Source organism: Papio anubis, chromosome 7, assembly GCF_008728515.1.
Source record: "Papio anubis isolate 15944 chromosome 7, Panubis1.0, whole genome shotgun sequence".
In the NCBI taxonomy this organism is placed as follows: domain Eukaryota; kingdom Metazoa; phylum Chordata; class Mammalia; order Primates; family Cercopithecidae; genus Papio; species Papio anubis.
Genome location: NC_044982.1, coordinates 56,115,158 through 56,140,045, shown reverse-complemented (window position 1 = coordinate 56,140,045; position 24,888 = coordinate 56,115,158). Strand labels below are relative to the sequence as shown.

The 24,888-nt window shown below is 39.2% G+C and overlaps 1 protein-coding gene across 1 annotated transcript in view; it reads right to left on the bottom strand.

Annotated features, from left to right (window-relative positions):
* The window catches only part of L2HGDH (L-2-hydroxyglutarate dehydrogenase), a 72,878-nt gene that overhangs the window by 45,171 nt on the left and 2,819 nt on the right, over nt 1–24,888 (bottom strand). The window contains exons 2-4 of the mRNA XM_003901774.3: nt 18,342–18,457; nt 17,447–17,598; nt 8,905–9,036 (exon numbers count right to left, since the gene is read on the bottom strand). Coding sequence (XP_003901823.1) covers nt 8,905–9,036; nt 17,447–17,598; nt 18,342–18,457 — 400 coding nt within the window. The remainder of the gene's footprint in view (nt 1–8,904; nt 9,037–17,446; nt 17,599–18,341; nt 18,458–24,888) is intronic.

The following is a 24,888-nucleotide window of genomic DNA, read 5'->3' as shown; positions in this document are numbered from 1 at the left end:
CTCTACAATTAAATTATTTTCATGACCAAATCTATCATGGGGCCAGCAGCTCAGATGTACGTTTTTTCTTTTTGATACCAATCTTAACATTTGAAAGACTTTTCAAAGGAAATAAAAATTAAAAGGTGTTAAAAATTGGCATGTCCTTTTGAAGGAGGTTATCAATTCTTTCATCCTTCAAGGCAATACTTGATAGGAGCACATCAATGAAAGTGTTTTTAAAAATTTTTTGAAACTTATTTTTAGTTGACACATAATTATTTATTTATTTATTTATTTATTTATTTATTTATTTATTTATTTTTGAGACAGAGTCTGGCTCGCTCTGTTGCCCAGGCTGGAGTGCAGTGGTGCAATCTCGCCTCACTGCAACCTCTGCCTCCCAGGTTCAAGCGATTCTCCTGCCTCAGCCTCCCAAGTAGCTGGGACTACAGGCACCCACCACCACGCCTGGCTATTTTTTTTATTTTTAGTAGAGACGGGGTTTAATCATGTTTGCCATCGAACTCCTGACCTCAAATGATCCAATCACCTCAGCCTCCCAAAGTACTGGGATTACAGGCATGAGCCAACACGCCCAGCCAATAGTTGTATATATTTATGGAACACAATGATATTTCAGTATGTGTATACAATGTGTAACGATCAAATCAGGGTAATTAGTATATCAATCACCTCAAACATTTATCATTTCTTTGTGTTGTAAAAATTCAAAATCCTTTTTTCTAGCTTTTTGAAAATATGTGAAATTCTGATATTAGTTCACAATCAAATTCCATCAAAATCATATAAAGCTATGAAACAGCAATAGATTTAGTCTATTTTCAGGAAGGACATGTTTAATAACATATATAGGAAGCTGTTGTTTTGCATTGAGCTTCTGTATTAGGCCTCTACAGACCAAACCAAAATGGAGTCACTCACACTAAAATTCCTCCTCACCCGATGGAAACCAAGTTGTTTATATGACCTAAGAAATCAGAAGAGATAACTAACAGCCAAGTTCCCAAACAGGCTGGTTTCAGCCAGCTTGATAAGGAAGTCTTCTCTGTTTTTTCTGGAGTCCAACGGCACGATCTCAGCTCACCGCAACCTCCGCCTCCCTGGTTCAAGCAATTCTCCTGCCTCAGGCCCCGAGTAGCTGGGATTACAGACATGCGCCACCACACCCGGGTAATTCTTGTATTTTTAGTAGACATGGGGTTTCACCACATTGGTCAGGCTGATCTCAAACTCCTGACCTCAGATGATCTGCCCGCCTTGGCCCCCCAGAGTGCTGGGATTACAGGTGTGAGCCACTGCGCCTGGCCTCTGTTTTAACCTTATAAGGAAAGTAACTTTGAAACAACCAATCTGCTTTTCTTTAGGTAATACATAATATAAAAAATCATGGGTTCCTGTTCCGATTTTTTCTGTCTCTAAAGCCTTAACAACAACAACACAACAGACAACAATCAAATAGACCAATTCTCCAAATTTCAGTACCACTAGGATACCAGTAATCCTGTTTTTCAAACTCGACAATTAAATTATTTGGAGTGCAGTGGTTCTCTGCTTCTGCTTTCTTCAGCTCTTTTCTGCCTATAAAGGCCAACCTCCTCTGGTCAGCTCATCAGAGTGCCTTTTCTAAATCTTTGAATGAGATGCTCCTTGATTCATGAATCACTAAAAAAAGCTAATTTGGTCTTTAAATCTGTTGTAATTTTGTCTTTTAACACACTCAACAGTTTTGTAATGCACTGACTGCATAGCTAAGAAACAGGAAGTGGGTTTAATCTAAATTTTTTAAGTAGACTCTTTTTTAAGAGCAGTTTTAAGTCCATAAAAAAATTGAGCAAAAGTACAGAGATTTCCCATATACTCTCTGCTCCCACATACGTAACAGCCTCCTAATTTCTTAATTTTAATACTAGCATTTTTTTTTCCCTGAAGCATAACATCAGTCTAAACAACCAGCCCTTATATCAATTATTCACAACCCTAGTTTTATAATATGCCAGGATCTCTCTCCATTGTTTTAAAATAGGCTATCTCACTCTAAAAAAGACTGATATGCCTTAAAGAAAATAAAAAGAATAAAATAATAAATGTAACACATCAGGAAAAGGGGAAATACAAACTGGGGGAAGAATACACATAATTAAATATTCTTAATTATCTTAACAGGAAAATCTATTATCGTGTTTCTTATCTACACGGTGCATTACAAAACCATTGAGTGTGTTAAAAGACAAAATTACAACAAATTTAGTTTAAAGATCTAATTAGCTTTACTAACAATTCATGATTCAGGGAGCATCTCATTCAAAGGTTTAGAAAGAGCACTCTAATGAGCTGACCAGAGGAGGCTGGCTTTATGGCTTTAGAGGAGGCTGGCAGAAAAAAAGCTGAAGAAAGCAGAAGTGAAAACATCCCCAAATATTTCAAACAAAACCAATTTGAATTTACTAGGATTGTTTAAATAAGCATATAATAATATCTACCATTTCTTAAGGGATTAACATAAGCCGAATGCCTTATATATAGTATTTCATTTAATTCTCAAAACAATCTCCATTTTACAAAGGAGGAGTCTGAGGATTAGAAAGATTATAACCTACTCAACGTTAACAGCCATTAAAGAGGCAGATGTGAAAGTGGAGCTTATGTCTGTTTGACTTTTCAACAGCTACATTATAGTGCTCACCTTATGCTAGATCTAAGTTAATTTTAAAAAATGGAAGGATGCAACAAGATAAACTAAAGGATAACATGTCAAAACTCCCTTAAGTCTGAGAATTACTGGAATCAGATAATTCAAAAATAACAATAAGTGGCTTTGGTTCTCCTCTTCCCATGTCCAGTTCCATCTTACATATTCAAATTTGATAAACTTTGCTAAATTAGTACATTTTGACTGTCAGTGTTCTGTTCAAGTCCTTCAGTAGCTACCTGCTATTTAGACCAAGGGTAGGCAACCTTTTTTATAAGAGACAGATAGTAAATATTTTTGACTATCTAGGCTTATGATCTCTGTTGCAACTACTCAATGAGGCTGTTCAGCACAAAAACAGCTACAGACAATACATAAATGAATATTTGTGGTTGTATTTCAATAAAACTTTATGGACACTGAAATTTGAATTTCATATAATTTTTTTTTTTTTTTTAGATGGAATCTCGCTCTGTTGCCCAGGCTTGAGTGCAGTGGCCCAATCTCCACTCACTGCAACCTCCGCCTCCTGGGTTCAAGCGATTCTCCTGCCTCGGCCTCCCAAGTGGCTGGGATTACAGGCACATGCCACCATGCCTGGACGAATTTCATACAATTTTAATTCATCACAAAATAATGTTCTTCTTTTAATTTTTTTTAACACACTTAAAATGTAAAAAACACTTTTAGCATGGCCAGGCACAGTGGCTCACGCCTATAATCCCAGCACTTTGGGAGGCTAAGGCAGGCGATCACAAGGTCAGGAGTTCAAGAATAGCCTGGCCAATATGGTGAAACCCTGTTTCTACTAAAAATACAAAAATTAGCCAGGCATAGTGACATGTGTCTGTAATCCCAGCCACACAGGAGGCTGAGGCAGGAGAACTGCTGAACTCAGGGAGGCAGAGGTTGCAGTGAGCAGAAATCGTGCCACGGCACTCCAGCCTGGGTGACAGAGTGAGACTCCGTCTCAAAAAAAACAAAAAACAAAAAACATTTTTAGCTTTCAGGCCATACAAAAACAGGTGGCAAGATGAATTTGGCCCACAGGACAGAATTTGCCAACCTTGACTTTGACCATTTAGAATTTGCTCAGAGTGTGAAATAAGCAGGTGGCCAAAATAAGATGGTCAATGAAAATATTCTACTTAAAAAAATCAGTCACTAATTCACTATCTCAGAGAAATAAGGAATATTTGAGGAGAGAAAAGGGAAGTAACAAGACCTAGTGTATCCCACAAGCAAAATAGTTTGATTATCCTGACTGGGTGCCAGGAAAGGAATAGTGGCTTGCTGGAGACCAAGATGCTATAACCTTCTCTGCAGGAAGAACTCATTCAACATTATTTAGACTCCTGGGTACTATCAGCGTCTTAGGAGTTTTACATGAATTCAACAAATCTTGCACATTTTGACCAACTTTAACTTTACAACCAGAGATAAAGAGAAAAAATATATATTTTTTTCCTTTAAGCTTTTATTTGTCCTGAACTTGAAAAAATACATTTTTATCTTATCTTTTTGCAGAAAGGATGAAGCAGTTTGTAAAAATAAAAAAACACATATAAAACTATACAAACTAGGATTAACCATTGGATCAACCAAGTATATGAATTAGAAAAGAAGAAATAAAATAGTTATTATTTGAGATAAAATGTTTGGGTATAAAAAATCCAAAAGAATTTCTAGACAAATTATTTAGAACCAATAAGTAAATTTAACTAGAAAGTTGAATACAAGGTCAGAAATCAATTATATTTCCACATATACCTGCAACAAACAAATAAAAAATGAACTTTAAATAACAATACTATTAATGAGTATCAGAAAACATCAAATACAAATTATTTGTAGACACAAATGTAAGAGACATGCCATGCAAGACTTATATCCTGAAAATCATAATACATTATATAATAAATCAAAACAGATCCAGACAAAGGGAGGGATATATGAAGTTCAAGGATTGGAAGACTCCATACTACAAAGATGTAAATTGTCTCCACATAGACATACAGATTCAGTGCAACCTTAATCAAAATCATAACAGGTTATATTGTGGAGTTTAGCAAATTAACTCCAAAATTCATGTAGAAATGTAAAGATCCAAGAAAAGCCAAGACAACGTTGAAGAAAAAAACTGAAGGCCTTACTCTACCAGATATTCAGGCCCATTAAAAAGCTACTATAGGGCCAGGCGCTCATGCCTGTAATCCCAGAACTTTGGGAGGCCAAGGCTGGAGGATCATCTGAGGTCGGGAGTTCAAGACCAGCCTGACCAACACGGAGAAACTCCATCCATACTAAAAATACAAAATTAGCTGGGCCTGGTGGTGCATGTCTGTAATCCCAGCTACTCGGGAGGCTGACACAGGAGAATGACTTGAACCCAGGAGGCAGAGGTTGCGGTGAGCTGAGATTGCGCCATTGCACTCCATCCTGGGCAACAAAAGTGAAACTCCGTCTCAAAATAAATAAATAAATAAATAAATAAAAATACAAAAGTTAGCCAGGCATGTTGGCGGGTGCCTGTAATCCCAGCTACTAGAGAGGCTGAGACAGGAGAATTGCTTGAACCCAGGAGATGGAGGTTGCAGTAAGCTGAGATGGTGGCACTGCACTCCAGCCTGGGTGACAAAGAGAGACTCCGTCTCAAAAAAAAAAAAAAAAAAGCTACTATAGCTCATGCTTGTATTCCTAGCAGTTTGGGAGGCCGAGGCAGGTGGATCACTTAAGCCCAGGAGTTCGAGACCAGCCTAGGAAATATGGTGAGACTCTGTCTCTACAAAACATTTTAAAATTAGCTGGCCATGGTGAGCTGTGATCACATCACTGCACTCCAGCCTGGGTGACAGAGTGAAACCCCATTAAAAAAAAAAGGCTATTATAATTAAACATTATGGTAGTAGCACAGAAGAGGCAATGGAACAGAATGGAGTCCAGACATAGACCCACCACATATCTGATATCATAAAGGCAATACTGCAGCACAGTGGGAAAATAATGGTTTTTTGATAAGTGATGCTGACTCAACTGGGTATCCGTTTGGGGAAAAAATATACCTTGACCCCTAACTTATACCATATATAAAAATCAATTCCAAATGGACTGCAGATCTAAATGTGAAACGTAAAACTTTTAGAGAAACACATAGAATATCTTCTAGACCTTGGGCTAGGCAAAGATTTCTTTTTTTTTCTATTTTATTTTATTTCTCTTACAAAGTCTTTGAATGCATCCAGAAAATTTAACTAAAACGCAAAAAACACTAACCATAAAAAACAAACATAGGCATAAATTGGTAACATTAAGATTAAGAATTTCTATTAATCTGAAGACAATATTAGGAAAGTGAAACGCTGCAATCCCAGCACTGTGGGAGGTCAAGGCAGGAGGATCACCTGAGCCCTAGAGTTTGAGACCAGCCTAGGCAACATAGCAAGACCCCATCTCTGCAAAAATACAAAAATACAAAATTAGCTGGGTGTGGTGGCACACACCTGTAGTCCTAACTGCTCAGGAGGCTGAGGCAGGAAGATTGCTTGAGCCCAGGAGTTCAAGATTGCAGTGAGCTATGATCACACCACTGCACTCCAGCCTGGGTGACAGAGTGACCCCCTGTTTCTCCAAAAAAATAAAATAAAATAAAATGACATGCTACAGAGTAGGAGGAGATATTTGTGATATGCAGTTTGTGTGTGTGCATGTGTGTATATACATATATATATATCCAACAAAAGACTCATATCCAGACTACATATGTCCTAAAATGAATAATTAATAATTATAAGAAAGACAGTCAACCCAATAGAAAAGTGGGTAAAAGACTCAAACAGGTACTTCACAAAATAAAATATCCAAATGGTCAATAAATACATATAAAGGTGCATAAATGTGTGAATCCACAGGGAAATATAAATTAAAATCATAATATGATACTACTACATACCCACCAGAATGGCTAAAATAAAATCAATAAGCAATACCAAGTGTTGGTTGAGGATATTGAGCACTGGAACGGTCATGAGAGTATAAATTGGGACAAACACTTTGGAAAACTCTGGAATACCTGCCAAAGCTAAACATATCCATAAACTGCAAACTAGCAAGTTCCTTCATAGGTATATACCCAATAAAAACGTGTATGTGTGCTCACTAAAACATATGTACTAGAATTTTCATAGCAGCAATTTTTGGAAGAGTCCCAAATTGGAAACTATCCAAATGCCCATCAACAGTAGAATGAACCATGCTACATTCATAGCGGTATACAGCAAGGACAACAAACAAACTACAAATATATGTAACAATATGGATGAATTTAATAAACAATATTGAACTTAAGAAGCCCAGACACAGCTGGGCATGATGGCTGACAACTGTAATCCTAGCACTTTGGGAGGCCAAGATGGGTAGATCACTTGAGCCCAGGAATTCAAGACCAGCCTGGGTTAACAAAAAATTTAATTAAAAAGTTTTTTTAAAAAACAATTAGCTGGATGTGGTAGCACACACCTGTTGTCCCAGTTACTCGGGAGGCTGAAGTGGGAGGATTATTTGAGCTCAGGAGTTCAAAGTTACCGTGAGCTATAATAATGCTGTGCCACTGCATTCCAGCCCGGGCAACACAGCAAAACCCTGTCTTAAAAAAAAAAAAAAAAGTTCAGATACAAAAGAACACATATTATACCATTCTACTTACCTAAAATTCAACCACCTATGATGTAAGAAGTCAGGACAGTGTTTACTCTTAGGGGAAACGTCCCAGTGGAAGGACATGAGGGGAGTACTGGGAGGTTGGTAACATTTGTTTGTTGTCCTGGGTGCTGGTCACACTTTGTGAAAATTCACTAAGCTATCCATTTATAATTTCCATTGTACGTTATGGTTCCAAGAAATTAGGGTAGACAGAAAAGGAGGGTGGAAAGGTAAGATGAAATGAAGAGGGAAGTTAGTATACAAAAATAAAAATGTGTGTTTAAGGCCCTAGATATCTGGCAGGAGTAGGGCACAAATGTATCTCTGAGCTTCCTTGCAGCCAAAGTACACAGGGCAATGCAATCAGTTAAATCACTCAATGTCCATAAGATAAAAACAAGCCAACTGTGGTCAGGAAGAATAAAATTATTCTCAGAACTAAGATCTGAGAGAAATGTCTCCTGCAGGTTCTCAGAGCAAGATGTTGTGTAACAGAGTGAGTAACTTATGTCCTCAATCACATCCTCACAATGGAGGTCACAGTGATTGACACAATGACCTTCTCCATAGGCTGATGCCATAAAACCAAAGCACAATTCAAAGACAGTAATTGGGGTCAAGGAGTAGAATGGGGAAGACAAAACACTGCAGTGTAGACATGCCACTCTGAGAGATGTAGATGAACAAATAAATGGTCTAATAGTCTACACATTTTCCAGCCTATTTCCCATAGTGTTTCTCTAAACCAAGTTAAAAAGCATTGCCTGATAGCGAGTTCAAGGTCACATTCTCTGAGACACGTTCCGGACGTCCAGCTATTGGACAGTTAAATTTCTACCCACAGGAGAAAATTAGCCATTCATTGGAACAGTCAGTGAAACTGCGAAGTTGGACTAATAGTCTCTGAAAGGTTATCAGTGAAAGTTAACATGCAGAATAACTGTTATATTACTATTCCTGTCTCTTTCATGAACAAAGATCTGTTTTTTTCCCTATGGCAAGTTTAAGGAAGATAGTCTACAAGCTACTCTTCAAATTCATGCCAGCCTTATCCACCTGTGATATAGATCAGACACTACAGCTGCCCTCCTCCAAAAATGTTCAATGGCTCCCCATGCCTACTGGATAAACTTCAATGTTATTAGCATGAATGCCAAGCCCTTTATGTGGGCCTAACCCTGCCTTTTCAGTCTCATCTCTTATCTTTCCCTATATACTCAATGCTCCCAATCACACCTCACTGCTCAGTGTTTTCCAAACATGCCATGTGGTCTCAGGCCTCCTCCTGTCTTTGTTCATGTTGCTCACACCTGGTATTTTCTCACAGAGAAAGAAATCAGGTGTCCAGAGTTTGTGGCAATGCCCTCTTGTGTCTGTCACTTCACTACTTCTGTGACAGGATTATCTGACTGATTTTACATTATTCCTGCCTCCTATAAACTCACCCTCAGCCTCCATGTCACAGGACTAAGCTCTAAATAAAAACATCCCTTTGAAGCTAGTTAATCACTTACCCTACAATATGGCTCCTTCTTTTTTATATCCTCCTGCTGGATCAGCCTCAGGCCCTGGATACCATTCTGGAGGCCTCTCTCATACAAGGCCTGAAGTCTGGGAATTTCTTCTTGTTCAACAGCTACTATAAGCTTCAAAAAAAAAAAAAAAAAGGTGAGGAGCATTGATAGAGGTCAATGTATCATCAGTGATGAAAGATAAGTCAGTGGAAAATCATCAACTATCGTATGACCCAAACGAGGTTAATTTTTTTTAATTATTTTTTCTTCACATATCTAATTCTTCCTTTCTTCATGACTATTTTTTTCCTCCACCAAGAAAAGTTGTCTTAAGAAAATGGCATAAAAACAAATTTTCCCTAAAAGTGCAATGTAGCCTCAATTTCCACTTCTGTTACCACAGTCTCTATGTGCATCTTGGTCATAAGCAACTCATCACTACCACATTCTCAATCCCAGAAGGGAGAGAAGCATAAGTTGCTTGGACTTTACTTCCCCACCACCGCCCCCCCCAAAACAGAATGGCCTCCTTATTTCTTCAGGAAAATGTAAAATATCAGCACATCAGAAAGACAACTGGTATTGAATGTAATGGAATATAACTGACAAGACAATCCCTTTTATTTTTGGAATACATTATAAAGTATTTACTAATACATTCTGTTGCAAGGGGAAAAACAGTAAATTCATCAACTTATTTTCTATTTATTTATGGGAAAAATATCTGTTTGAGGTACAGTTTCTTCTTTACTTAAGGAAAGGGGCAAAGGAAAACACAGGTGCATATTTGAAGGTATATTAGAATTCACAAGTCATTATTTCATACCAAAGAGGCAACCGAATTTCATGAGGTGACACTTTTAATCAAGGTATAAAGGCTTAAATCAATAAATAATTAACCTTAAAAACAGAAGTGGAATCAAAGGACTCTATCAAGTAATTGAAAAGATAACCCACACAATGAGAAAAAATATTTGCAAATCACGTAGCTGATAAAGATCTTGTATTTAGAATATGTAAAGAATTCTTACAACTCAATGAGAAAAACTGAAACTAGACTTTTATACCTTGCCTTTTTCACTTATGTCAGGCCCATTTTACTGAATTATTTTTTAAAATGTGGCCATGCACAGGGGCTCATGTCTATAATCCAAGCTACTTCAAAGGCTGAGGCAAGAAGACCACTTGAGCCCAGGAGTTCAAGGCTGCAGTGAGCTGTGACTGTGCCACTGCACTCCAGCCTGGGCAACAGGGCAAGACTCTGTCTCTTCAAAAAATTTGTTTCTATTTTTTAAATTTCTATTTATTTATTTATTTATTTATTTGAGACAGGGTCTCACTCCCATTGCCCAGGCTGTAGTGAAGTGGCCCATTCATGACTCCCTGCAGCCTTGACTTCCCAAGCTCAAGTGATTCTCCCACCTCAGCCTCCCTAGAAGCTGGGACTACAGGCATGTGCCACCACACTCAGCTAATTTTTTGTATTTTTAGTAGAGACAGCGTTTTACCACATTGCCCAGACTGGTCTCAAACTCCTGGGCTCAAGTAATCTGCCAACCTCAGCCTCTCAAAGTGCTAGGATTACAGGCATAAGCCACTGAGTCCAGCCCTACAATTTTTTTTTTTCCTCAAAGCATCTTTTTTTTAGTATCACTCTTGTCACCCAGGCTGGAGTGCAATGGCAGGATCTCAGCTCACTGCAACTTCTGTGTCCCAGGTTCAAACGATTCTCCTGCCTCAGCCTCCCAAGTAGCTGAGATTACAGGTGCCCACCACCATGCCCAGCTAATTTTTATATTTTCCGTAGAAACGGGGTTTTACCATGTTGGCCGGGCTGGTCTGGAACTCCTGACCTCAGGTGGTCCACTCACTTCAGCCTCCCAAAGTGCTGGGATTACAGGCGTGAGCCACCACACCCAGCATCTTTAATGGTAACAATAAGTTTTTATTCTTAAAAATTATAAGGGCCAGGCATGGTGACTCATTCCATCTAGATTTAGATGGAATCTAGACACACAGAAAAAAAAATATACAAAAAAATTAGCTGAGTGTGGTGGTGTGCACCTGTAGTCCCAGCTACTAGCAGGCTGAGGTGGGAGGATCACTTGAGCTCAGAAGGTCAAGGCTACAAAGAGCCAAGATTGTGCCACTGCACTCCATCCTGGGTGACAAAGTGGGATCCTGTCTCCAAAAAAAAAAAACTTACACAAAAAAGGGACATGACTACCAACATTGCAGAAATAAAAGGACTTATAAAAGAACACTATGAACAATTGTATGGCAACAAATTAGAAAATCTAGATGGAATGAACAAATTATTAGAAAAACACAAAGTTCTGAAACTGATTCGACAAGAAAAACTTAATAAACCTATAACACATGAAGTGACTGAAAACTTCCCACATTAAAAAAAAAAAAAAAAAGCCCAGGCTGAGAGGCTTTATTCACAAATGCTACCAGATGTTAAAAAAAAAAACAAAAAAACTAATTCTTCATAAACTCTTCCAAAAAACAGAAGACTAAGAATCACTTCCTGGCCGGGCGCGGTGGCTCAAGCCTGTAATCCCAGCACTTTGGGAGGCCGAGGCGGGCGGATCACGAGGTCAGGAGATCGAGACCATCCTGGCTAACATGGTGAAACCCCGTCTCTACTAAAAATACAAAAAAACTAGCCGGGCGTGGTGGCGGGCGCCTGTAGTCCCAGCTACTCGGAGGCTGAGGCAGGAGAATGGCCTGAACCTGGGAGGCGAAGCTTGCAGTGAGCCGAGATGGCGCCACTGCACTCCAGCCTGGGTGACACAGCACGAGACTCCGTCTCAAAAAAAAAAAAAAAAAAAGAATCACTTCCTAACTAATTCTGTGAGGCCAATATTAGTTTGATACTACAACCAGTGCTCTGGTTTCTCTTCAGAAAGAAAAAGTATTTTGCCTTTTACCAAAACCAAATATCGTAAGAAATTGCAAACCAATATCCCTTAAAAATATTAATGCAAAACCCTGAACAAAATACTAATAAACTGAATGCAGCAACATATAGAGAGGATTTTACACCATGACCAAGAGGGATTTATCACAGGAATGTAAAATCAATTTAGCATCCAAAAATGTATTAATACACTACATTAACAGAATAAAGGATAAAAACCACATGATCACCTCAATAGAAGCAGAAAAGGCATTTGAGAAAATTCAACACCTTTTCATGATAGAAAACACTCAACAAACTAGGAACAGAAAGGAACTTTCTTAATCTGATAAAGGGAATCCACAACTAACATCAAACTTAAGGGTAAAAGATTGAATGCTTCTCCATTAGATCAAGAACAATTCAAGAAGGTCCACTTTTACTACTTCTGTTCAACACAGTATTGGAGCTTCCACCCGTGGAAATCAGGTAAGCAGAATAAGTAGGTAAAAGACATCTAAATTGGAAAAGAAACTTATTTGCAGATGACATGATCCTGCATATAGTAAAGCCTAAGGAATTCATAGACAGACAGACAGACACACACACAATTAGAACAAAATGAGTTCAGAAAGGTCACTGGATTAAAAAAAAAATCAACATACAGAAATCAATCATATTCCATGCATTAGCAATGAATTACAAAAAATGAAATTAGGAGAACAATTCTCACAAAAGCATCACAAAGAATAAACTACTGAGCACTACAGACCAAATGGACCTAATAGATATTTACAGACAGTTTCATCCAAAAGCCACAGAATATATATTCTTCTCTCCAGCACGTGGATCATTCTCAAGGATAGACCAATATGTTGGGCCACAAAACAGGTCTTTAAAAATTTTTTTTAATGAAATTATATCAAGTATATTCTCTGACCACAATGGAATAAAATTAGAAATCAATAACAAGAGGAATTTTGGAAACTATACAAACACATGTAAATTAAACAATATGCTGCTGGCCAGGCATGGTGGTTCACACCTGTAATCTCAACACTTTAGGTGGCCAAGGTGAGAAATCACTTGAGCACCTGAGCCCAGGAGTTTGAGACCAATTTGAGCAATGGAGGGAGATCCTAACTTTAAAAAAAAAAAAAAAAAGAACAACAACAACAACAAAATGATGGGGCATGGTGGCTCACGCCTGTAATCCTAGCACTTTGGGAGGCTGAGGCGGGTAGATCACTTGAGGTCAGGAGTTTGAGACCAGCCTAGTTAACAAGGTGAAACCACATCTCTACTAAAAATACAAAAATTAGCCAGGCGTGGTGGTGTGCACCTGTAGTCGCAGCTACTTGGGAGGCTGACGCTGGAGAATTGCTTGAACCCAGGAGGTGGAGGATGCAGTGAGCTGAGATGGCATCATTGCACTCCAGGCTGGGTGGCAGCAAGACTCCATCTCAAAAAAAAAAAAAAAAAAAAAAAAAAAATTAGCCAGGCATGGTGGTGCACCTGTGATCCCCATTACTCCAGAGGTTGAGGTAGAAGGACTTTTTTTTTTTTTTTTTTTTGAGACAGAATTTCACTCTTGTTGCCCAGGTTGGAGTGCAATGGCACGATCTCAGCTCACTGTAACCTCTGCCTCCCAGGTTCTAGCAATTAATTATCCTGCCTCAGCCTCCCAAGTAGCTGGGATTACAGGCATGCGCCAACACACCCAGCTAATTTTGTATTTTTATAGAGACGGGGTTTCTCCATCTTGGTCAGGCTGGTCTCGAACTCCCAACCTCAGGTGATCCCCCCTGCCTCGGCCTCCCAAAGTGCTGGGATTATGGGCATGAGCCACCACACCCGGCTGGTGGGATGACTGTTTGAGCCTGGGAGGTCAAGGCTCCAGTGATCTGTGATAGTGCCACTATATTCCAGCCTGGGAGACAGAGTGAGACTCTATCTAAAAAAAATAAACAAGCAAACAAAACCAATATGCTCCTAAATGAAACAAATGAAAACAGAAACACAACATACCAAAACCTATGGGAAACAGCAAAAGCCGTACTAACAGGAAAGTTTATAGCTATAAGCACCTACATCAAAAAAGTAGAACTTCATATAATCTAACAATGCATCTTAAAAAAAACTAGAAAAGCAAGAGCATACCAAATGCAAAATTAGTAGAAGGAAAGAAATAATGAAGATCAGAGCAGAAATAAATGAAATTGAAACAAAGAAAACAATACAAAAGATTAATGAAAGGTTGGTTTTTTGAAAAGATAAATAGAATTGACAAATCTTTAGTCAGACTAAGAAAAAGAGAAGACCCAGATACATAAAATCAGAGATGAAAAAGGAGATATTACAAGCAATACCACAGTAATTCAAAAAATTGTTAAAGGCTACTATGACCAAATATATATGCCAATAAATCAGAAAACTTAGAAGAAATGAATACATTCCTGGACACATACAACCTACCAAGATTGAACCATGAAGAAATCCAAAACCTGAACAAACCAATAACAAGCAATAAGAGCGAAGCCATAATAAAAAGTCTCCCAGTAAAGAAAAGCCCAGAACCTGATGGCTTCACTGCTAAATTTTACCAAACATTTAAAGAAGAACTAATACCAAACCCTACTCAAACTATTCCATAAAATAGAGGAGGAAATATTTCCAAACACATTCCATGAGGCTGGTAGTACCAATACCAAAACCAGACAAAGACACATCAAAAAAATGAAAACTATAGGCCAATATCCCTGATGAACACTATACAAAAATCCTTAACAAAATATTAGCAAGCCAAATTCAACAACACATTAAAAAGATCATTCATCATGACCAAGTGGGATTTAACCCAGGGATGCCAAGGATGGTTCAACATATGTAAATGAATCAATGTGACACATCGTATCAACAAGATGAAGGACAAAAACCATATGATCAGGCCAGGCATGGTGGCTCACGCCTGTAATCCCAACACTGTGGGAGGCCGGGTTGGGCGGATACACAACAAAATACCAGTCATCCTTAAAAAAGGAGAAAATCTTTAAGATAATGAGAAATACTTAAGATAATATCCTCCATGTTCATCTCTATTGTCACAAATGGTCCATGCCACAAATGACAACAGAGATGAACCTGGAGGACATTATCTTAGGTGAAATAAACCAAGCACAGAAAGATAAATGCTGCATGATCTCATTTATTTTTTTATTTTTTATTTTTTTGAGACGGAGTCTCACTCTGTCGCCCAGGCTGGAGTGCAGTGGCGCGATCTCGGCTCACTGCAAGCTCCACCTCCCGGGTTCACGCCATTCTCTCGCCTCAGCCTCCAAGTAGCTGGGACTACAGGCGCCCGCCACCACGCCCGGCTAGTTTTTTTTTTTGTATTTTTAGTAGAGACGGGGTTTCACCATGTTAGCCAGGATGGTCTCGATCTCCTGACCTCGTGATCCACCCGCCTCGGCCTCCCAAAGTGCTGGGATTACAGGCTTGAGCCACCGCGCCCAGCCACATGGTCTCATTTATATGTAGAATCTCAAAAAGTTGAACTCACAGAGGTAGAGAGTGGAATGGTGGTTACCAGGGGCTGGGGGTGGCAGGGAGGCAGGGGTGGTATGGAAAGATACTTGTTAAAGGACACAACATTTCAGTTAAGTAAGGGGAGTAAGTTCAGGATATCTTTTACGCAAAATGTTGACTGTAGTTAATAACGTATTATATTCTTGAAGACTGCTCAGAGAGTAGATTTAAGTCTTTGCATCATAAAAAAAAATAAGTATGAAAGGTAATGCATATGTTGGTGAGCTTGATTTAGCCATTCCACAATGTACACATACTTATTGAGACAGAGTCTCACTCTGTTGCCCAGGCTGGAATTCAGTGGTGAGGTCTCGGCTCACTGCAACCTCTGCCTCCCAGGGTCAAGCAATTCTCGTGCTTCGGCCTCCCAAGTAGCTGACATGACAGGTGTGTGCTACCACAGCTGGCTAATTTTTATATTTTTAGTAGAGATGGGGTTTCACCATGTTGGCCAGGCTGGTCGCAAACTCCTGACCTCACGTGATCCACCTGCCTCAGCCTCCCAAAGTGCTGGGATTGCAGGCAGGCGTGAGCTATCGTGCCCGGCCCACAACGTATACATACTTCAAAACAACATGTTGTACATGATAAATATATAAAGTTTTTGTCAATTAAAAAATAATTTTAGGCCAGGCACAGTGGCTCACACCTATAATCCCAGCACTTTAGGAGGCCAAGGCAGGAGGAGTGCTTGAAGCCAGGAGTTTGGGACCAGCCTGGGGAACAAAGAAAGATCCCGTCTCAACTTTTAAATAAGAAATAAAGTTAAAAAGTAATAATTTTAATTTTTTTTTTTTTTTTGAGACAAGGCCTCGCTCTGTCCCCCAGGCTGAAATACAGTGGCATGATCATGGATCATTGCAGCCTCGATCTCCCAGGCTCAAGCAGTCCTCCCACCTCAGCCTCCCAAGTAGCTGGGACTATAGGTGTGCACCATCGCACCTGGCTAACTTTTTAAATTTTTTGTAGAGATGGGGTCTCACTATGTTGCCTGAGTTGGTCTCGAACCCTTGGGCTCAAGTGATCCTCCAGCCTTGGCCTTCCAAAGTGCCGGGATTACAGGCATTAGCCACAGTATCTGGCTAATATTTAGAAAATAGAACTATTTTCTAAAAAGGAAGAAATAAAAGACACTCAACATCATTATCCCTAGGGAAGTGCAAATCAAAACTTCCACTAGGATGGCTAAAATAAAAAAGACAAATCAAAATAGATGTTGGCAAGGACATGGAAAATTGGAATTCTAATTAATTACTGGTGGGAATGTAAAATAGTACAGCGCTTTGGAAAACCATTTGGCAGTTCCTCAAAATGTTAAACATGGAGTTACCCTGACAACCAGCAATTCCACTCCCAGGTATATACCCAACATAAATGAAAACATATGTTCACACAAAAACTTGTACATGAATGTTCATAGCAGCAGTATCCATAGCAGCCAAAAGGTGGAAACAATCCACATGTCTATCAACTGATGAACAAATAAACAAAATGTGGTATATCCATACAATAGAATATTGTTCAGCCACAAAAGCCATGAAGTACTGATTCATGCTATAACATGGATGAACTTTGACAACTTTATGCTAAGTGAAAGAAGTCAGCACAAAAGACCACATAGTATATGAAGGTATTTATATGAAAAGTGCAGAATAGGCAAATCCACAAAGACAGAAAATGGTTGCTAGAGCATCAGGGGAGGTGGAAATGGGGGGTGACTGTTAATGGATATGGGGTTTCTTTTTGGGGTGATGAAAAAGCCTAAAATTAGATAGTGGTGATGATTGCTCAGCTCTGTGAGTATACTAAAAACTGATCTGTGCACTTTAAAAGGGTGAAATGTATGGTGCATAAATTATATGTCAATAAAGCTTTTATTTAGAAAATTACATAAAGTCACACCATCTTTTTTTAGTTCTTCCCTAAGATTAGATTTCAAAAATTACATAGATACAAAGAAACAAAATACCACATTTTTAAAAAATGTAATACTAAACATCACTAAGAAAACGCTAGTTGGAAATCAGTCAAGGCTCTGGTAAAATGCCATACCTTGCCACACTGCTTGTAGGAAATTCCCTTTTGCTGACAGTATTCATAGAGAAGGGCTGCACCTTGTACACATAATTTGGCTTTCAGAGACTCAGGTTTATAATAAATTCCACTATGTATGACACCACTGTTATGTCCAGTCTGGTGAACAGCTACAGAACAAGACAAACAGGGTATAAGAGTAAGTACATGATTCATACAAAACATAAGAGGTAAGAGAACAAACTAATAGTTGAAGCTATTAGAGACCACATCATGTAAAATTCTGCCTGAATTCGTTCAGATAACTGGTAGCTTCTTCTCACAGTCATCCCTGGTATCCATGTCGCATCCCTCCAGTCCGTCTCTTGATTTCAACTACAACTTTGGTGCACAAACTTACCTCTCATTACCAGCACACCACTTCAGGGGCCCACTACATCTCTTTGCACTCTGCCTTGGGGCCTCTGCTAACTTTTTTAGAGAAAGGCACAGGGTGCTCAACATCACCAGCAGCAATCCTCAACCAATAGGGACAGGAGCTGATGGATACGTGAGCACAATCCTGGGAGACATTATACTGCTCCTCAGAGGTTCCGGTGGAATCGAGCTCACCACAGCAATCTTGATGTGTTCTCATGTCTTTTCCTCCCTCCCTGTCTTACTTTCCTCACCCCCTCACTCCTGTTTCCTCAGATAACATCTCAAATAAATAACCTATAAACATGTCCTCTTTGTCCCACACTGTGCTTTAACCTCTCAAATAAATAACCTATAGCCATGTCCTTGTCCCACACTCTGCTTTTAGAACACAAACTAAGATACTAACACTGACATTCAGCATGAAAGATTCAGATCAGACAAAATAAGCAGATGCCCAAGTAAGCCCAAAGAACAACTTTGATTATATACATACCTAAATCTTTCTCCTTTTCCAGAACACCAATAGAAAGTGATGGATGTCGCAGGATGAGTGCTCTGGCAGAGGCAAGCCCCACAATTCCGCCACCAACGATGACTATATCAAACGAGCTTCAAAAGAAAGTCATCTTTAAAGTAATGCATATTTACAGTAGACCTCACCAAACTTCACATGCATAATTTTCATCATCAATGGACAATTAAACTATTAATTTGTAATCATTAAAATGTACTGGGCAGCCAGGCGTGGTGGCTCATGCTTGTAATCCCAGCATTTTGGGAGGCCAAGGCTGGTGGATCACGAGGTCAAGAGATCGAGACCATCCTGGCCAACATGGTGAAACCCCAACTTTACTAAAAATACAAAAATTAGCTGGGCGTGGTGGCGCACGCCTGTAGTCCCAGTTACTCGGGAGGCTGAGGCAGGAGAATCACTTGAACCTGGGAAGCGGAGGGTGTAGTGAGCCGAGATTGCACCACTGCACTCCAGCCTGGCGAGAGAGCAAGTCACCATCTCAAAAAAAAAAAAAAAAAAGAAAAAAAAAAAATATTGGGCCCTGTGCTATCTGGTTTCACATGTATTAAAAAAAAAAAAAAAAAAAAAACCCTTAAAAGTTATACAAATCAAAGCTGGGTGTGATGGCTCATGCCTGTAATCCCAGCACTTTGGGAGGCCAAGGCAGGTGGATCACTTGAGGTTAGGAGTTCAAGACCAGCTTGGCCAACATGGTAGAACCCCATCTTTACTAAAAATACAAAAATTAGCTGGGTGTGGTGGCAGGCACCTGTAATCCCAACTACTCGGGAGGCTAAGGCTGGAGAATCGCTTGAACCTGGGAGGCGGAGGTTGCAATGAGCCAAGGTCATGCCACTGCACTCCAGCCTGAGAGACAGAGCCAGACCCTGTTTCAAAAAAAAAAAAAAAGAAAGTTATACGCATTAAAAAAAAAAACCCTCAAAAGTTATACACATCGCTGGTCAGCAGGGTAATCAACTACAGCTTACTGGCAGGCAGGATAGCTGGTTGCCAAATCTGCTCTATATTTCCATAGCACAGCAGCCAGGCTGGTTACATAAGTGACTGCAGTCATGCATTGCTTAACCATAGAGATAGGTTCTAAGAAATGCATTGCTAGGTGATTTCATTGTGCAACATCACAGAATGTACTTACACAAACCTAGATGATATAGCTTACTGTACACCTAGGCTATATGGTATAGCCTATTGCTCCTAGACTACAAGCCTGTACAGCAGGTTACTATATTGAATATTGCAGGCAACTGTAACACAATGGTAAGTATCTGTGCATCTAAAAATGTGTAAATATAAAAAAAGGTACAGAAAAAAACAGGTATTATCTTTGGTATCACCATTGTACATGCAGTCTGTGGTTGACCAAAACGTTGTTATGCAGTGCATGAGTATACTTTGTGTTAAGCATAGTCATGCTTCTACTACTTATCCTTTTAAAATTCCAATGTAGTATTCTTGACAATGCGTTAGCACATTAAAGCTTTAACACTTTAGTGTGCAAGAATTTTTACATGTTTTTCTTTGAGAAGGAAACAACTCTGAGAAAATAAACCTTGGGGCAATAATTGGTCCAGAAATGGGCTTAGGAACCACAATCTTTGCCATGGCAAACCCTGATTATACAACCATTTACAAAATTTAGAACAGGCATGTATAATTTATATAACTCTGCGATTAGAAGCTTAAAAGATTACCTTTAACACTAACCTGATGGTCAACAAATATGGATCTTCTAGGAACAGTAGACAGAGGGAAATTTCAGAGATTAGGGCCTTTCTTTGAAAAGTGACCTAAGTTTCAATTTCAAAATCCTTAGCAAAGCACATAAATTTGATTAGAATTGTTACCACATCTATGGCTATATCTGGAACCAGAAACAGATACCTGGACAACTAGGAACTAACATGTAAGCTTGATAAATCAAATCCTACATCTTAAATTAATTTGGGGGTCATAAGTGGATAAAGTTCCCTCGGTCAGAGCATAAGCCTCATAACTTAAACAGGGAGAACCTCCAGGTGACGCTCAGCAGGTGGTTCTCCTGCAGCAGCTTTAGATTGGATAAAATGGTTGTCAAGGATGGTGAATGACACCTCATTTAAAAAGAGAGGGTATAAAAAGAGCAGCACAAGCAAAATGGGATTCTGGGTCCACTACATTAATACTAGTTATTGGCAAATGCTTACAGTGGTCAACTAAAAAATTACTAATATGATCAGAGTGTATTTGGAAGTCCAAGCCTTTAAACAGGTTTTTAAAAACATAAGTTCAGTAGATAAAAGGTATCTTTTATCTACTACATTCACATTCCACTAGAGTTACTTCACTGATTTACAGCCATTGACCCTTTACACAACTGTCACAATAAACAGATGTTTTATGGATTCTAAAATATCCTGGCTTTGAAGAATTCCAGAAGAATAACTATTGTTAAGATAGGCTTTTTATTTTTCAAAACCTCTATAATCTTCCACTAACGTAGGTGTTCAAAACATTTACAAATACTTAAGATATTTGTATGTGTATTACTTAATCGTATTTTATACATAGTCATCCCTCAATACCCACAAGGGATTGGTTTCAGGACTCCCATGGATACCATGGGAAATCCACATATGTTCAAGTCTTTTATATGAAATGGCACAGTATTTGCATATAATCTACACACATTCTCCAATATACTTTAAGTCATCTCTGGATTACTTATAGTACATAGTACCATGTAAATGCTATGTGAATAGTTGTTATACTGTATTTTAAATTGTGTTATTTTTTATAGTTTTTTCCAAATATTTTGATCCATAGTTGGTTGAATCTGTAGATGCAGAACCCACAAAAACGAGGACCGACTGTTTTGACCGACTTTTGTTTTGTTTTGTTTTGTTTTTTGATGAGACGGAGTCTGGCTCTGTCACCAGGTTGGAGTGCAGTGGCATAATCTCGGCTCATTGCAACCTCCAGCTCCTGGGTTCAAGTGATTCTCCTGCCTCAGCCTCCTGAGTAGCTGGGACTACAGGTGTGCGCCACCAGGCCCAGCTAATTTTTGTATGTTTAGTAGAGACGGGTTTCACCATGTTGGCCAGGATGGTCTTGATCTCTTGACCTCGTGATCCGCCCGCCTTGGCCTCCCAAAATGCTGGGATTACAGGCATAAGCCACCGTACCTGGCTGTATTTTTTTAATTTATCAAGTTGATATCTACATCAATTACATGGCAGTGTGTGTATAAGAGAGACAACTTTCACACTGTTTTTGTTTCTTACTTTCAAGTTCAACTATGATACTTTGCTTTGCCTTCAAGCCTCACTTTTCTGTAAAAGGTAGCATAACCTTGGCACTTACACAGGTGGTTTTGACTTCCATAATAATGTTCTCATCCTTGCTGCCTTTTGTTTTTTGGGTTTTTTGTTTTTGTTTTTTGGTTTTTTTTTTTTTTTTTTTTTTAGACGGAGGCTAGTGATTGAATGTTGATGTTCTAAAAGTTGACTCTGGCTGCTGTGTGTTGGTGGATGGGGGCAGTAGAGTGGGAGACCAGTAATAGTGATTGTAATTTCTTGTGAGTCATGTAGACAGTTCTTTTGGGAAGTTTTCTTAAGGTAAGAAAAAGCAGGGCTAGTGTAAGTTTTTTTTTTTTTTTTGAGACGGAGTCTCGCTCTGTCGCCCAGGCTGGAGTGCAGTGGCGCGATCTCGGCTCACTGCAAGCTCCGCCTCCCGGGTTCACGCCATTCTCCTGCCTCAGCCTCCCGAGTAGCTGGGACTACAGGCGCCCGCTACCTCGCCCGGCTAATTTTTTTGTATTTTTTTTTAGTAGAGACGGGGTTTCACCGTGTTAGCCAGGATGGTCTCGATCTCCTGACCTCGTGATCCACCCGTCTCGGCCTCCCAAAGTGCTGGGATTACAGGCTTGAGCCACCGCGCCCAGCCGTAAGTTTTGTTTATACCGAAAATGTTTAAAAAAATTTTGGAGTCAGGGTCTCACTCTGTTGCCCACACTGGAGTGGAGCGGCATGATCTCGGCTCACTGCAACTTCCCACTCCCAGGTTCAAGCGGTTCTCCTGCCTCAGCCTCCCTAGTAGCTGAGATTATAGGTGAACACCACCATGCTGGGGTAGTTTTTGTATTTTTAGTAGAGACGAGGTTTCACCATGTTGGTCAGGCTGGTCTCAAACTCCTGACCTCAGGTGATCCAATTGCCTCGGCCTCCCCAAATGCTGGGAATACAGGCATGAGCCACTGCACATGGCCCCTTGCTGCCTTTTGATAATTATAACACAAAAGCTTTTGGAGAGGTAGACCTTCCACTTAGAATTATTACCTTGGTACAGATTCCCAGCCAATATATTGTTTTTGCAGATTATATTACAACCATCAATAAACTCTTCTTATTTTCAAACATAAAACTATCATACTGAATATGCTTTTTCCAACTACATGTGCCACCCTTCACTCCCCCTCCTCAAATCTGAAGAATCACTGTTTTATCCAGTGACACAAAATCATTGAAATATGTTTCACAAACTAAAGCACAAATCTCCAAGCATCCACTACGGAGAAAGATGAACAGAACAACAGTCATAGATGAACACTGGAGGACAGTTGCAGGCTAAGCTAACCATGGAGGCTGAAAGGGACATCTTTCTCTACAACTCACTTAATCTCAAGTTAACCCCAATGAATGGTTTAACAGATAATTTTCTTAATCTTTTTACGGAAAAGTTCATACCTACACAAAGTTAGACAAAATAGTTCAATGAAGCCCCATATATACATCACCCAGCTTCACTAATTATCAACTCATAGCAAATCTTGCTTCTTCTAAACTCTATTTCATCCTCTCCTGTAGTATACTATTTTGGTGCAAATATTAAACATCACATTATTTCATCTGTAAATATTTCAATGTTATTTCTAAAAGGCATCTCTAAAAACACACACTACCATTATAGTTAAAAACATTAACACGAAATTTTTTATATCACCAAATATTCACTTTAAAATTTTCAGGAAAAAATAGGACAAAATCTTGGAACTTAGAGTTGACATCAAAAACATGATCCATAAAAGAAAAAAATAGATAAAATGGACTTTATTAAAACGTAAAACTTTTGCTCTGCAAAGGACTCTGTTAAGAGGATAAAAAAACTAAGAGATTGGGAAAAAAATACTAGGAACTGCATATCTCCCAAAGGACTCATACATAAAAGAACTCTCGAAACAAGCCATTTAGAAAATAGGCAGGCCAGGCACGATGGCTCACGCCTTTAATCCCAGTACTTTGGGAGACCACAGCGGGCAGATCACCTGAGGTTGGGAGTTTGAGACCAGCCATGCCAACATGGAGAAACCCCATTTCTGCCAAAAATACAAAATTAGCCAGGAATGGTGGCGCATGCCTACAATCCCAGCTGCTCGGGAGGCTGAGGCAGGAAAATCGCTTGAATCCAGCAGGCAGAGGTTGTGGTGAGCCGAGATCACGCCACTGCACTCCAGCCTGGGCAACAAGAGCGGAACTCCTTCTCCAAAAAAAAAAAAAACAAAAAGTGGGCAACAGATATTAACAAAGATTTCATCAAACAAGACAGATACACAGATGGCAAAGAAGCACATGAAAAGATGTTCAATACCATTAGTCACTGCATTGTTCAAACACCATTGCATCAGAGAAATGTAAATAAAAACCACAATATCACTACATCTCTATCAGAATGGCTAAAATTTAAAAAGTGATAACCCCAAATGCTGGTGAGAATGAAGGGAAACTGGATTACTCACACATAGCTGGTGGGAATGTAAAATAATACAGCCACTCTGAAAGAGTATGGCAGTTTCTTAAAAAAAAAAAAAAACTAAACATGGACTTACTACATGACTCAGCAACTGCATTTTGGGCATTTATTCTAGAGAAATGAAAACTTATGTTCATACAAACGCCTGAACATGAATGTTCATAGTAGCTTTATTCATAATAGCCAAAAACTGGAAGCAGCTCAGATGTTTTTCAACTAATGTTAAATGGTTAAACAAACTGTGATGTATCCATACCATGGAATTCTATTCAACAAAACCCGCTATCAATATAGGCGACACCTTGGATGGATCTTAAGGACATTATGCTGTGCGAAAAAAGCCGGTCTCCAAAGGCTTGTTTTGAGAGTTCTTTATGTATTTTATGTAATAGTCCTTTGGGAGATATGCAGTTGCTGGTATTGTTTCCCAATCTCTTGGTAGTTTTTTCATCCTCTTAACAGTCTTTTGCAGAGCAAAAGTTTTTCATTTTGATGAAGTCCATTTTGTCCATTTTTTTCTTTTAGAGATCACGCTTTTGATGTCATCTCAAGGTCCAAAGATTTTGTCCTTTTTCTAAAAGTTTTATAGTAAATATTTGGTGATATAAAAAATTTCAGGCAGGGTGCAGTAGCTCATGCCTATAACCCTAACACTTTGGGAGGCTGAGGCGGATGGATCACCTGAGGTGAGTTTTGAGACCAGCCTGGCCAACATGGTGAA